Source organism: Rhinocladiella mackenziei, assembly GCF_000835555.1.
Source record: "Rhinocladiella mackenziei CBS 650.93 unplaced genomic scaffold supercont1.4, whole genome shotgun sequence".
Taxonomy (NCBI): Eukaryota; Fungi; Ascomycota; class Eurotiomycetes; order Chaetothyriales; family Herpotrichiellaceae; genus Rhinocladiella; species Rhinocladiella mackenziei.
Window position 1 is genome coordinate 2031384 of NW_013550601.1, and position 14786 is coordinate 2046169.

Genomic DNA, 14786 nt, shown 5'->3' on the forward strand with positions numbered 1-14786 from the left:
ACAAGCGAAGATGTGTGGCCACTTTGAAATAAAGACCAAAACACAAGGCTAGAGATGTATTGCCAAGGAGATGAGACTCATTTGCACATCGTGACTATCTGCCGCGCAACTCGAACGTGATCACGGCAATAAGGCTTGAGTGAGGTAACTTGGGCCAGGTACGGACTGTACCTGCGTTCGGATAAATCTCGGCTCAGCCTCGTTGCAGACCAAGTATCGGAAGAGCGGCATCCACGTACTCCCAATTTGCAGATTTGCCATTGACTTTAGAGGCTAGCGGAAGAGACCCAGCATGATTCACCAAATGCGTTACTATTCTCGCCGTCCTTCCAGATCGCCCTGATTATAATAGTTGGCTGCTTCTAGGCTCCTTTCTTCTCCCGAATTCCATCACGATCAAGAAATAAATGCATCATTGCCGTTGGGCCAAACCTTCAGCCGTTGCTCCCTCTACGTGGTACTTAGGTACAAACTTCCCCAATAACACGAAACCCGAAACGACAGTAGCATCACCCTCACCAACCAAATCACAAGTTATCAGCTACAAGCCTACATTTCAAGCACCACCACCGCCATGGATCCCTCCGGGACATATGCAAATTGCCAAGTAGCCCGACAATCCTCGCAAGGATTCTCTCACGAATGCCAACAGGGTATTTCGCACTCCGCCAAAGATGATCTCGAATCGACATTTTCCGCCAAAAACCAAAAAGGATGGAGAAGAGTGGTGTTGAATTTCACGCCCTCATGGTTCGCAGCCATCATGGGCACAGGTATCGCATCAATCCTTCTTCACAACCTGCCCTACAACGGCGACTGGCTGTATTGGTTGTCCGTCATCATCTTCTGTCTCAATATCGGACTATTTTGCATTTTCCTGTTCATCTCCATCCTTCGATACACCATGTTCCGCGGCCTATTTATGGCCATGATTCGACATCCCGTTCAGTCTCTCTTCGTCGGCACGTTCCCTATGGGCCTGGCCACTATCGTCAATATGGTTGTCTCCGTGTGTGTTCCGACGTGGCGCAGCTGGGCTACCACTCTCGCGTGGACGCTGTGGTGGATCGATGTCGTGATATCGGTGGCTACTTGCATGTGGCTTCCATTTGTGATCATGCACATTCATAAGAGCGAACTGTCAAAGATGACGGCCGCATGGTTGCTGCCTATCGTGGCTACCATTGTCGCCGCCGCGTCAGGTGGAATCGTTGCTGAAGTATTACCGAACCCACAGCATGCCGTGTGGACAGTCATCATATCCTACGTCCTCTGGGGCACAGGCTTCCCGCTGGCCATGGTCGTCTTGGTCATGTACTTCCACCGACTGACCATTCACCGACTTCCGCCTCGAGAAGTCATCGTTTCAGTGTTCCTTCCTCTCGGTCCGCTTGGACAAGGCAGCTTCGGGCTCATGCAGCTCGGCAAAGTCTGCGCGAAGACCTTCCCGGAGACGGAAAACTTTGGTCCCGAGGCCGGCAGAATCATCTATAGTATTTCCATCGTCATCGCCCTGGTCATCTGGGGTTACGGCCTCGTATGGCTGTTCTTCGCCATTGCCAGTATTACTCGAAGCAAATTTCCCTTCAACATGGGTTGGTGGGGGTTCACTTTCCCCCTCGGCGTATATGCCGTATCCACCACGACTTTAGCCCAGGAAATCCCCAGTTTATTCTTCAAAGTCCTCGGTACGATCTTCTCGATCGCAGTCGTCTTGCTGTGGTTGATGGTCGGCTTGGGAACGCTCAAGGGTGCGATCACGGGCAAATTATTCTTCGCTCCCTGCGTCGCTCAGTACGAACAGGAATTAGTAAGGCAAGCAAAAACAAAACAACGAAAAGAGCGAAGACAATGGTTCAAGACTCATCAGCAGAAACAAGATGAGGAAAAGCAGGAGGTATAGAACGGCATGTAAAAGAGAAGGAAAACAGAATCCGTCCCAGCAGCACTCTGTAGCGTGGTGACTGTCTCGAATTTGGAGCGCAATTAGAATATATCTACATGACGATAATGTTGAACGGCTGAACAGGTAGCTAGTGCCTCTTTTGGGGGTATATAGGGGCATGAATAGGAGAAGAAAAGGGGTCAACCAAACGTGTACAAATACCAGCAACCTGGCAGGACCAGCTGCTAGATAGACAGAGCATTCAATTCATATTCTTGGCATATTCAGATAACAACCAGGATGTGTCTTGCAATTGGTGGGCACGCCATGGGTTATCTATCCAAGGTCCAACAAATTGGTTAGAATTCAGCCTTTTTGTCACAACTTGACCTTCCACTATCACGTGTTTCCCCACCTTTGGCCTTAACTGCTTTTAGAATCACTCGCACTAGCGAAAACCTGAATCCCGATAAACCCCTCCAAGATCAACCACAACACCAGCAGAAAACCTGCTCAGGGGCCGCGGCGACCCGTCTCACGTCAGCCCACCACACGGCAGCCGAGACTTGTGCTGTCTTGAAGGTTTCAAACTTAAATTCCCGTTCCCTCTCTGTACGCCAGAGCTCAAATATTTAACTTTCGTTCTCCGGTGCCGAGATCTTCGAGTCCTCGATTGAACCATACCTTGTCATCTACCATATCGACCTCGGAGAACAAGTCGAAGCCGTCATCTTTCTGGAACAACGAGTTGGCAATCCAATGATCTGATGAGATCCTACAAAGGCAGCAAACTGCGTGAAGAAGATTCGTGCTCGTAGTTGTCTTTTCAAGACCGACTCCCTGAGTGAACCGAGGAATCAATGGACCGAACATTGTCAATCCCTGCTGTCTAAGTATATTCCTCTCTTCCAACGACTTTGAATCGACTTGCCTCCCGTCAATAGGAACACGCCACGATGGCCCCTAGCACGGCTGAGTACCTCATGCATTTACTCATACCATTACCGTTCATAGGCTTGAGCGTGCTCTGTAAGTATCCATATCCCATCTTCTAGATTTCCCTTTTCTTTTCGGCACCGTGTTTGGGTGTGATCCCATCATTTGATGTGATATGAAATTGCGGCTGAAAATGGGATTCAAATGGAGTCGGGCCTTGGTTGCATCCATCCTCACAAAGACCAAATACATTAATACAGACATTCCCTGTCTTTTCAGAACAGGCAAATATCAAAGAATTTATTCTCACCGTGTCTTTTGAGGAAAATAGACTTCATCCTGACCTTCGTCCTCAACCCGCTCCTTCCCCTAACCAACTTTTCATCCTACAAAGAAAAAACATTTGCTCGCTTCTGGCTCGCATTCGGGCCGGCGCTCTCCGCCCACGTCCCTGCCGCTCTTCCGCGTCTACTGGCTCAGTCTCGCGGGATTGTTCTCGACATCGGCCCCGGCTCCGGCGAACAGCTTCACCACTTTTCGCGTCCCGAAAACATCACTGCGATTTACGGCGTCGAGCCGGGGGTGTCTTTGCACGAAAGGCTCCGGGCCGCGGCAGAAAAGGTAGGACTTGGTAGGAAGTACCATGTCCTCGGCGCCACTGCGGATTTGGAGTCAATTGTACCGTGTCTTGTCAAGCAAGGGCTAATCAAGCCGAAGCAGACTTCAGAGGGCGATCTGGAGTTGTTTGACGAAATCACGTGCATACGGGTCTTGTGCGGAGTGCCGAATCAACCTGGCACAATCGCGGATTTGTATTCCCTGCTTAAACCAGGTGGCCGGTTCGTGATGTGCGAGCACGTACGGAATAAAACGGATACCTTAGCGGGGATCGCGCAAAAGCTGTACATGATACTTGGATGGGGAGCGTTGATGGGAGGGTGCGATATGATGAGGGACACGTTAAGCGAGTTGACGAAGGTGGCGAAGGAAAAGGATGGCGGGTGGGAGAAAATCGAGGTCGAGGAAGTGGATGACTTTAGTCCATCGGTTCATGTCGTTGGTGTGCTGACGAAGAAGAGGAAATAGAAGATGAAGAATTGAAGTATGATGATGAACTTGGGTGAAGTTGAAGCGAGAAGGGAGGGAAACAAGCGGAGGAGAAATGAATGGGCTTTTGGATACTTGGATATGGCATGAAGGTGGATGGCTAGATCATGTAAGCATCCTACATTTCTCATGTGCCCAGCTGAACACTGGCAGAATGGATCTGTCTATCAAGAGTGTCATTGAACAGAAACAGAACTAGTCTGGTTCGACACGTAACCAATTTAGCATACAACAAATCTCACGGGGAAAAGAAAACAGCAAAAAGCAGCTTTCCCAATTGATACGTATTTCAGACAACAGACAGAAAGAAGGCTAGCTTGTTCCTAGTCTCAGCTGTCTCCCTCATGTCCGTCGGTATTGTCTTTGTCTTCGCCTTTGTCTCCACCTCCAGCCTCAGAATTTGGTACAGGGACATTTTCCTTTTCTGACCCGGGGACAGGAACTGACGGTGGCTGTTCTTTGCTTCCTCCTTGTTCGTCTTCTTCCTCGGGTATACTTTCCAAAATTGGCTGAAATTGTTCGTCGCTTTCATCTTCTTCCTCCTCATCTTCCTCCGTTTGATCGTTGACTATCGTTGGCGCTGGTTCTGTTTTCGGGATGGTGATTGTGTCTTTGACAACTGTCTCAGGCTGGTCCTCAATTTGTGCTGTGTGTAATTCTTTGGCTATTTCCTCGGGTTGGCGCTCCATTTCCGCTTCCACTGGCTCAGAGGTATCTACATCCACCTTTTTAACTCCAACTTCTGCCGTCATAGACGCGGCGAGATCGTCCTGATCTGCCTCCGTCTTTACTACAGCTTCTTCTGTTCCAGCTCCTTCTCCTGCGGATGGTTCGGACTGCAATTGTGTCTGTGGCCGTTGCAACACGATTCCCGGGAATACTGGCGTAAAGAACGGCCTCTTCGACCGATCAATCGCACAGACTCGTGGGAAAACGACCATCAACCCTTCATCATCTGCAAACGTTCTTGAATGGACAGTCTCAAATTCGATCCCCCCATCATTCCATCGAATCGACTTCCATTCCCAGTTCGACCGATGTGCCACGGCGTTGACTTCGTAATGATTTTTACATCGCTGCAAGGGCTCCCATGTCGAGACAACGTTTCGAATCACTTCCTCCAACTCCGATTTGAAAGTGCCCAGTATTTCTACCGGCAGTAAACGTTGAAGAGGTTGTAGAACATCTTCCACGGCGCTTGCCACTCTTTTGGCTTTGACGGTCTCTTTCCAATCATCGTCTTCGGATATCGAAAGGATCATCCCTCTCAGAGAATTTTTCTTCTCTGTATCATTGATGGCGCGGAGAACGTATCTGAGCTCGTCGTCGTCTTCCAGAAGGTAGTTGGGGGTGAGTATGTATTCTTCCAAGGACTGCGCTAACAGGGCCGCGACGAGCATGGTCCGTATGTGCTTGGCGGCCGGACTATTTGACCCTTCCAGAGGGATTGCACGTATATTAGGGATTCTTTCTTCCAATTCAGGCCAACTATCGCCACTCCAGTGCTGAAGAACCTGTGCTCTCTGTTAGATCTCGCATATGATGGTTTTGATGGGCGGAAACTTCACCTCTTCTGAGAAATCTTGCTCCATGGCTTTTTTCACAACTTCAAAACACGACCCCCATATCTCTTCGATCTTCTTGAACCTGAGTTTTAGTTAGCATTCGACCCGATTCAGGCATTCAAATGCTACTAACGTAATTTCTGGTTCGTCATTGGTTAATTCGAGTGTAAACGCTTCCAAGCTGGCTGGCTCCTGGACGATGGTGCTTTGAAATGCGGCCGTTTTCACTGGCTGGTCAGCGTCGTCGTGAAGTTCGAAATATCCGGAGTCACGCTTCTCTAGAACGCTTTTCCCCTCCGGTTGAGCCTGGTCTGTAGATTGTTCATGCGAGGTGTTCGCGTCAACCGCTGCCGCCCCTTTCAATCCTTCTCGGATCTGTGCAAGTTCAGCTTTCAGCTTGGCTATTTCTGAGTCTCTTTCCGCAATTTCCTCCCGATGGATTCGGAGGAAGACTCGAGCAGAATTTCTCAGGTTTTCGTCGTCACTTGTTTCAAAAGTGGAAAGGTCCGGCCACTGAAACGTGTCCCCAACGGCTTTTGGATCGTCGTTGTTTGAATCAGTGTTGCCGTCTTCATTTGTCGCAGTTCCGGTTTGACTTGTATTGTCAGAAGCGTGCGTCATGTCTTCATCGTCTCCTGTGGCCTCCAAGTCCTTCTCGGATGCATCATCTTGATGTTCTTGTTGAGTTTTCCCGTGACTCTGAGCAATTTCGGTGTTGGTAGATTCGTCCATGGAAGAGGCACTTTTGAAAGACAAAGATCTGTGGGAGAGATCTACCTTCTCGATAGAAATAAAAGAAATAGTGGGAGTCGATTAGATCGATTTCCAGTCAATCAGTCCACCTATGGCTAAGATGTAGGCTACCTAGATCGATTTTGCCACTGGCTCAAAGTCATGGGGAAAGACCAGGAGTTCAACTGCGACGTGAGATCGATCGAGCCCATGAAATGGGCTTCTTCTTGTAGGTATCATCACAACCGACGAAGGCCGGCAAGTTCTAGGATTTTGGGGGACTGTTGAAATCAATCGGACCATTGAAAGCTGAAGATTTTGTGATTCATTTCCATGGCGTGCTCTCAATGAGGTAGATGCATTGTCAGTCACGACGTGGAATGACACTTTTCGTCCATTGGATCTTCTCGGCACCGTGAACATCTGCAGAAATCCTCATCAGCTGCGGTTGGGTCAGGAGACCAGCTCGGTCTGGCTCTGTCCCCCACAGAGCATGTGTCCATGAGAGGGCACCCGTTGAGTGAGGAACACCATTATCGAATGAAATCTATGTTAGGGAACGACATCGAAGCCCATTTGATAATCTCTAGGCCGAATTTATCGTGCTGGAGTACTTGTGTGGGGAACAGCGACCGCTTCCGTGTTCACTTTCGATTGGACGCAAGAGCAAGGGGTGCTGAAGTCGCCTCACGTTGGGAGAGCCAGCAAGATTCTCGCCACTTATCTAACATCATCTTAGGCATCAATTGGCCAATGAGACGTCTTGTCTTATGAAGCTAGTGAGTTTTCGCTGTGGGAACTCTGTGCTGGCTAACGTGTGCTGTGAACGAGTGTTCATGGAACTGCATGAGCGGGAGGAACCTTTTTGAATCATTCCGTTCTCAGTCACTGAATGGGAAAAGGAAAGAAGGATATGGAACTGTCACGGGGCGGCCCCTGACATTAAGACAAACATACCAAGCCAGCAAGTTGGAGATCCTTCAGCGCGATTAATCGATGTTATATGGACTGCTTCGCCGTCATTTAGATCATTGTCCAGCTCCCACACATTCATATTATGACGATTCCGTCATGAAGCACTCTAACAGAGTCACCAAATGGCAATCAGCTCTCCGGCTTTCAGATTGAATTATGTTACCATTCCTATTCAGGATATAGGGGTAGGAATAAGAGTAGAAAAGGGATCAACCAAACGTGTATACTGGCAATCTGGCAGGACCAGTTGCCAAACAAACACAGCACTCAACAACAATCAATGTACACCCAGTGATTGTCTGACAGGTCCCCAACTGGAAACTTGGATACCAAATTTCCAAATTCTGGTAAGAGGGGAAGGCTGACCCAGAAATGGATCATCCACGGACCTCAATGAAGGGTCTTCTTATGTCTCCCAAGCATCCTCAAAACCCAAGCTTCCTGTTGATATCAGAGTCCCAAAGTTCAAGCATTGGTATTTCATAGTGGCTCCTCATCGTACCATCGATGACAATTCTACGGGGGTATCTTTTGACCAGTGCAAATCACGGTGGGCCCACACCTTGGGAGAAGATCTTTGCATGCCCGCCACTTCCGCCTCATGCAGATAATATGATAGAATATTATGACAGGAACTTCGTTCAGGCATGTTCATGGTTTCTTTTGACCATGAGTTCTGCAAGCTGACGGGATCACTCCATAGAAGATGATAAACGTGAACATTTATTGGGAAGAGATTTCTTTTCTAATTGATATCCCGGGTCGGCGGGAATGGGATCGAGTGGAGTTCTTCACTTAGGATCAAGAGGTCGAATACACACACAGTTGTCCCAGAGTGGCAGTCAAGACATCTAACATTTGGGGTTCCATACAGAGGAAGGGAAGGGTTTGGCATACGCATCTTCGAACCAGAAAAAGCACACGACGGCATGTGGCCACCCCTTCTCATGTATCAAAGGGGAATCTGGTCTCAAGGGGCCCGACAAATGACGAAGGTCTGTCGTTTCTTCCATCTTGACCGAACACACATGCCAAACTCAGGACCATTGACGTTCTTGGCGAGCGACCTCTGCGCTATTTCATCCTCTTATACCGCCTCTACGCTATCCTGAACTTTGGCCCGTTTGCCACGCGTCGACACATGACTGTGGCCAGATGTGATTGTCTTGTGCATGAAGGCATAGCATATGGGGAGAAAAAAGAAACCTGCAGGATATTGGGGTGGATACCATACTTGAAGTGATCCCAGGAGTAGTACCTCATGGATTCAATTGAGTGGTGGGAGCAACGGCTACGATACAATGGTCAAGAAACAAAGTCAAGATGCTAAATGCCACTGTTGACCTGTTGTTAGCGCCAGGGCTGTCAAACTTCTTTTCATTGAAAGAATGCTCTGATCGAATTCGGTCAGAGGGTGGCATTGAGCCTGTCTATATACCTATCTAACGAGTGTTCGTCATCATTGTTGCCTGTCAATGGAAAATAACCCGGTCCGTCTTGAACGATAGGCCACCAATGGAAGAATTAGAGCGTACTCTTTCAACTCAAGTCGTACGAGAAGTCTGACAGAAGTTTGATAGCAGCATTTCAAAGGGGGGATGCCTGAAGAGAAACAAGAGAATATAATCCAGACCTATTCAATTTCAGAGATCATCCATCATCTAAGTATACAATCCTCTGTTCCCAGACCATCGCAGTTCTCCGACCAGGGCCTCACAAGATGGGAAGAAACAAGGAGAGCTTGCTAACGGAATCCGGCTGATATGTTGATATACTTGACTTCCTTATCGGCCACCAGCTCGATGCCATGAGCAGCCAAGCTCCCAAGTGTCTTGTGTGCCACGAGCTTTCGAGACTGCTTGGCCCGGCGATCTTGTTTCTCTTTCCATATCTGGTGTCTTTCCCAACATCAAAATGCTTCTCTTCCTCTAGTGGCTCTTATCTCAGCCTGGGCATAGATAACTCACAATCAACCCAAATTGCCGCGTCGGATTGCCTAGATTGGTGCAAATGCTATCTGCGAGACGATACAAAATGAAGTCCAGCATCTCGTCTCGGTCGCGTCATCTTCATACCTCTGAATATTTGTTTCATCTGAGCAGAACCTTCCGTCAGGACCCAAAATTCATCACATCATGAAGCCAGACGAGGGCAAGGATGTGGCCCACGTCGGACCAACCACTGACGAACCAGGACTGTCAGCCGATGAAATCCAACTACGCGCTCAAGGACATATTGGAGAGCTTCCACGTCAGTTTGGTGCTTTCGCTACCATTTCACTGGCTTTTAGCTTGACAAACTCCTGGGTTGGCTATTCGGCGGTCTTTGCGACACCGTTGTTTGCTGGAGGCGGGCCAACCGTCTTCTTCGGCCTCCTTGTAGCCTCGATCGCATGTTGTTTCATTACCGCTGGCCTCGCGGAATTGGCCTCTGCCTTCCCTTCTAGCGGAGGACAGTATCAGTACGTTTCGCACGGCCCTATATATGTCATGGCTCCTGTTGGCCGCTAATGCCTGGCAGTTTTGCCTTCATGGTTTCGGCTCCGTCAAATCGGGCAGCAATGGCCTTTACAGTTGGTTGGCTAAGCGTTATTGCTTGGTGTTTGACCGCCGCGTCCGCCAACATCTTCTGCGCCCAAATCATCCTCAACCTGGCCTCCTTCTATCACCCCGACTACGTCTGGACCCAGTGGCAGGTTTACCTCATCTACGTTCTTCTCTGCGTAGTGGCCGTCGCCGTTGTCATCTTGTTACCCCGGCAGATTCCCCAGGCTGAAGTGGTCTTCTTCCTCTCCACCGTCATCGGGTTCGTCGTCTTCTTCGTTGCGGTTCTAGCTGCAAGCGAGACCAAACAGTCCGCTTCGACAGTGTTCACTGAATGGAACAATCAAACCGGATGGGGAGACGGCACTGCTTTTCTCCTTGGTGTGGGAACTTGCATGTACACTTTTTTAGCAACGGACGGAGCGACTCACGTGGCCGAAGAAATGCCGAATCCAGGAAAGGGAGTACCCCGAGCCATGTACCTAACCATGATCATCGGCATCACGACGGCTTTCGCGTGGACTCTAGCCATTATGTTCTCATCATCCGACTTGGAAGAAGTGTCTCTTTCCTATCTACCCATTCTGACTGTATACTACCAAACGCTGGGATCGAAAGGAGGAGCAGCGTTCTTTGCATTCTGGCTTCTATTCATCTACTACGGTGCCACGATCACCTGCTTCATCACCGCAGGGAGGCTCACTTGGGCTTTTGCACGAGACAACGGCTTGCCTTATAGCAGAGTCTTTGCTAAAACGCATCCAACTCTTCGGGTTCCTGCCAATGCTACTATTGCAACTGCCGTTTTCTGCATTTTGTACGGATTGATCTACATTGGTTCGACGACGGCTTTCAACAGTTTCATTTCGCTGTCTATCCTCGGCCTGAATATCACATATGTGATACCACAAACCATCATCGTCATCCGGGGACGCGAAAAGGTCTTGCCGAAGCGCCAATTCAACCTGGGTCCAATCTTCGGCCCGTTTTGTAATATTTTCTCTACTCTGTGGATGATGCTCTACACAGTCTTGTTTTGCTTCCCGGTATTTCTCCCCGCGACTGCTCAGAACATGAATTACTTGAGTGTGGTGGTGGTGGGAGTCGGCTTGTTCATTCTCCTCGTGTGGTGGACTGGGAAGAGAAAGACCTTTACAGGGCCGAATATCCAAATCGATGGACTGGAGATTCTGAGTGCCGCCAATACTGGAGCTGTTCGGGCTGGTAGTTTCACCACCGCCACCGGGTCAGGGGAGAAATCGTTCCCTCCGGTCTAGAGGCGGTCAGGAAGAAGGGTCACGTGGGACGATGATTTATATCCCAGAAGAATGAAGGAGCCATTGGGATGCATTTCAACTGTTTCCAGTTCGAATTTCTGTTTTAATCAAATGACTAACAAAATCTTCACTGACCAACAGGCCCTGTCAGCGTCTTTCTCACCGAACTCGGTCGGCCATTACGTCGAACAGAACAATTTACATGAGTTCGAAAGAACTGTTGTCATAATTCATCTTAGCAAACATCACCTTGGCTAATGGACTATTGAGCAGGTATCTCCTTTTTCAACCCTATCTCCGCCTGATCAAAGCGTATCAACTCCGAACTCTTCGACACCAATACAAATCGCGAAATCATTGACTGGAACGATTTCTCGATCCGCAGAACTGTGCAAATTCAAATGTGCCGCGCGGCGAAGATGTTCTGGGGTCAGTTTATCCAGATGGTGTCTCATAACTAGAGTCGTCCGCTGGCGAGCGGCCGAGATTTTTTTCAACGCGGTGCAGATCATATTGAACTATCCACAGAACCCTACCGTCCAATGAAACCGCAAGCGACGATACTCTTGCAGAGATTTTGGATCCCCCAACAAGGAAGGACGAGAAGGTCTTCGCTGCGGGACCCATGGACCATATTCACCTGCACAACTTTCCTTTGTCTCGGTATGGTAGCGGTACGATAGTCACCAGAGCTGAAAAATTTACGCCCAACGTTCTTCAGAAACAATCTCGGCCACCTGGTCCGGTCCAATTCCTCACGAAATTTGAACCTTTACTCTGGGATGAGGGATTGTTACTCAGTCATTGATTTGTCTGTCTAATCCTAATCTTCGTTTGATGAAACAAAGTGGAAAGCAAAAAGAAAAACCGTCATAAACATAACAAGATGCGGATCATATCCTCGTAGCCGGACCAATTGGCTTGAATGTGGATTAAAAAAAGCTCCCCGGTTTGACCGAATTGCATTAGACGCAAAAAATTGAGAGTCGAGTATCGAATCCCATCCCCATTGTATCACATCACATCACATCGTTCGCGCTGTGAACCTCTTGAAAGCCAAATGATTGTGTCATCTTCATGAACCGTTAATGTCATGATCTTCGCAATAATTAAGAAACGAAAAAAGGTCGTAATGGCCGTCAAGATCAGAGGAAAGCCAGCACATGTTCATGTTGATTATCGCGTATTTGCCCTCGGAAAGCCCACCGGCGGAGGTGGAGGTGACGGAACATAAGCCGGTTGCTGCGTAAGTGCTCCGTAAGGGTTGTCGTCAGAATAATGAATCGAGGTACCAGTGCTGTAAGGTGGTGCTGCAGGAGGGTGATAAGGGTCATGAGCATACGTCCCAAGGTTGGGCATGCTTCCTGTGAAACCGTTGTCGATATAGTGGTGGGCGGCAGTCATACTCATCTTCCTTCTTCGTGCTTCCCGTTTAGCTCGGTGTCGCTCATGTTTATCTGCTTGTTCTTTCATCCTCTTCTGAGCCTCACGTAACTCCTGCCATTCACTGTACGCCCCTTTAAGACCGAGGGCAGCTATACCAATACTTGCGGCATCTTGCAACCTGTTCTTGTTCTTCTCTTTCTGTGCTTGTTCTGGACTGATTTCACCCTCCTTCAAGGCATGCTTTCGAGCTTCCCTCTTCTCCATACTTTGATAGACACTGTGCGCCGCGTGAATGGTCGCCACAGTGGCAAGACCTCCCGTGAGGACCATTTTCTTGCGACTTTTCTTCGTCTTCTTCTCATCGTCGGAACTGGAGCCGAGGTCAGAATCCGAGTCTGTCTCTGGGTCACCGGTATGGCGCGGGCCGTAGTCAAGTTCATAGCCAGGAGGCGGTCCTCGAGGGAGACTCATGGCACGGGGGGGGGCCCCATGTTGGGGTTGAATTGTACGTACATCTCTGGAATCATTGTATCCATATCCTCCGTTTCGACTGGATCGACCATCGTCGTAGTAATCGTCATAACTTCGTGAGTGTCGGCGATCTGGGTCCACCTTGTCCGCGGCATCCTTCAAACCCAGGGCCGCAAGGCCCTTGGCCGCCATGGATGACACGCTTGCACTTCGCTTGCGGCGTGGTGGTGGGCTTCGACTGCCGTAGGACGAGCTGCGAGACCGAGATCGAGACCGACCGCGGGAGCGAGAGCGCACATGATCGTAGACTTTCTTCGCAGCCGCCGCCATAACACCGCCAGCCGCCAAATCACCAATGCCTCCACGGGACTGGCTTCGACCACGACGACTGTCCGGACTGCCATTTCTACCGCGGGATTTGGATCGTGGTCCATTGATGATGCGGTTGGTCGCCAGACCAGCCAAGGCAGAGCCGACAATGTCACGCTTCTTGTGATGATCCGGGTCACGACGGTCGGAGATCAAGCCATCGACACCTCCAGCAGCAAGAGCGGCCGTGAGAACTCGTTTGCCTTTATCGCCACCCCAACCTCCTGGTTCTTTTCGAGCACGGAAGGCTTCGCTGGCGCCCGCCAACACGGCGGCTTTGATGGCTTGAGAGACTTGTTCGCTTTTGACATTGCTGCGACTCTTGCTTCGGTGTCGAGATCGATCCGAATCTGATCTATCACGACGGCTACGGCTCCGACGACGGCCACCGTCACGGTCACTGGATCTTGATCTATCACGACCCTTGCCGAGGAGAGCTCCGGCAACACCTCCCAAGCCCAGACTGCCCAGTAACTCTTCGGTGGTGGACTTTCTGCGCTCTTTCTTTGGAGGCGTACGACTGCGGGAGGAGTCGTCTGAGTAGGAGTCATGGTGCCGGGACCGGCCTGGGATGTTTTAGTAGTGGACGCGGCGGATTTCACAATGCTCGGACTTACGTCGGTCATCATAATCTCGACTTCGGCGCTTGGAAGTGGCAACGGTGTAGTCGTCGTCACGTCTTCGGCGGGACACATAGGAGCGATCATCGTAGCGATCATCATAGTAACGGTCGTCGGTGGATCGGGCACGGGTAGGACGATGGCCACTTTTGCGCACCGTGGTCTCGCGATAGTAAGCGCCGCCGCGATCCCCCGGAGCAAAGTCTCGGGAGACTTCCTCGATGGAATCAGCACTGTCATCACGACGTTTGACTATGCGAGTTTCTCGGGTGTCCTCGTCATAGACGGTGTCATCATAATCATCTCTTCGTGATCGCTCCCGAGTGCTCCTGTGTCGGCGCGGTCGGTCGTCGTCGTAATAGGACATTGTCAATCGTCTTCGGTATGCGGGGGCAGAGAGGGTATGAGGTTGAAGCCAAGTAAAGTGAAATATTGTCCTGTAGCCCAGCGGAGATCCGGGATTACGGTAAGGGTCGGGTCGTAGCGAATTTTACTCGCGGTCACACAGGCTGTTGGACTTGGTGATATGAAAGGTGAGATGAAGGATGTCAGAAATGGTTGGGAAGAGACGATGCGATGAGGACTCTTTTTGAGGGCGAAGGATGGAATCTAGGCAGCTTGGCAACTGGCAAGGCTCCCTGGCAAGGCGAAAGTTCTGAATGAGTTGGATCTTTCCTGTTGATGAATAATTGGAGGCTGATAGCAACCGGGAGAGGGAAAATGACGGCAGCTGGTGAGTGCGGAGGGGCTTAACTTTAAATGCCACGCCAGGAGGCCACTACGCAATTTTGTTGGGTTGGAAAAGTTTTGAGAGGAGGTCTGCAGGCAGGAAAAGTGGGAAATTTTGGGGGATCAGCGATTTCCTTTGCCAATAGGTGAGCAACTCCAATTGGGCATGATGGTTGCTGTAGCTAACCAGG

The 14786-nt window shown here is 49.8% G+C and overlaps 5 protein-coding genes across 5 annotated transcripts; 3 read left to right on the top strand and 2 right to left on the bottom strand.

Moving 5' to 3' along the window:
* Positions 1 to 574: 574 nt before the first annotated feature.
* Positions 575 to 1903, top strand: Z518_05881 (uncharacterized protein; the record flags this gene model as incomplete). Its single annotated transcript, XM_013416691.1, has 1 exon — positions 575 to 1903. The coding sequence occupies one exon, from the start codon at positions 575 to 577 to the stop codon at positions 1901 to 1903; it is 1329 nt and encodes a 442-aa protein (XP_013272145.1).
* Positions 1904 to 2841: 938 nt separating this feature from the next.
* Z518_05882 (uncharacterized protein) lies at positions 2842 to 3907 on the top strand (the record flags this gene model as incomplete). Its single annotated transcript, XM_013416692.1, has 2 exons — positions 2842 to 2914; positions 3153 to 3907. The coding sequence occupies 2 exons, from the start codon at positions 2842 to 2844 to the stop codon at positions 3905 to 3907; spliced, it is 828 nt and encodes a 275-aa protein (XP_013272146.1).
* Positions 3908 to 4257: 350 nt separating this feature from the next.
* Z518_05883 (uncharacterized protein) lies at positions 4258 to 6225 on the bottom strand (the record flags this gene model as incomplete). Its single annotated transcript, XM_013416693.1, has 3 exons — positions 4258 to 5442; positions 5497 to 5575; positions 5627 to 6225. 3 exons carry the CDS (start codon positions 6223 to 6225, stop codon positions 4258 to 4260), a joined length of 1863 nt encoding a protein of 620 aa, XP_013272147.1.
* Positions 6226 to 9335: 3110 nt separating this feature from the next.
* Z518_05884 (uncharacterized protein) lies at positions 9336 to 11020 on the top strand (the record flags this gene model as incomplete). The annotated part of the gene is made up of 2 exons (XM_013416694.1): positions 9336 to 9661; positions 9721 to 11020. The coding sequence occupies 2 exons, from the start codon at positions 9336 to 9338 to the stop codon at positions 11018 to 11020; spliced, it is 1626 nt and encodes a 541-aa protein (XP_013272148.1).
* Positions 11021 to 12196: 1176 nt separating this feature from the next.
* Positions 12197 to 14233, bottom strand: Z518_05885 (uncharacterized protein; the record flags this gene model as incomplete). Its single annotated transcript, XM_013416695.1, has 2 exons — positions 12197 to 13812; positions 13864 to 14233. The coding sequence occupies 2 exons, from the start codon at positions 14231 to 14233 to the stop codon at positions 12197 to 12199; spliced, it is 1986 nt and encodes a 661-aa protein (XP_013272149.1).
* Positions 14234 to 14786: the final 553 nt, after the last annotated feature.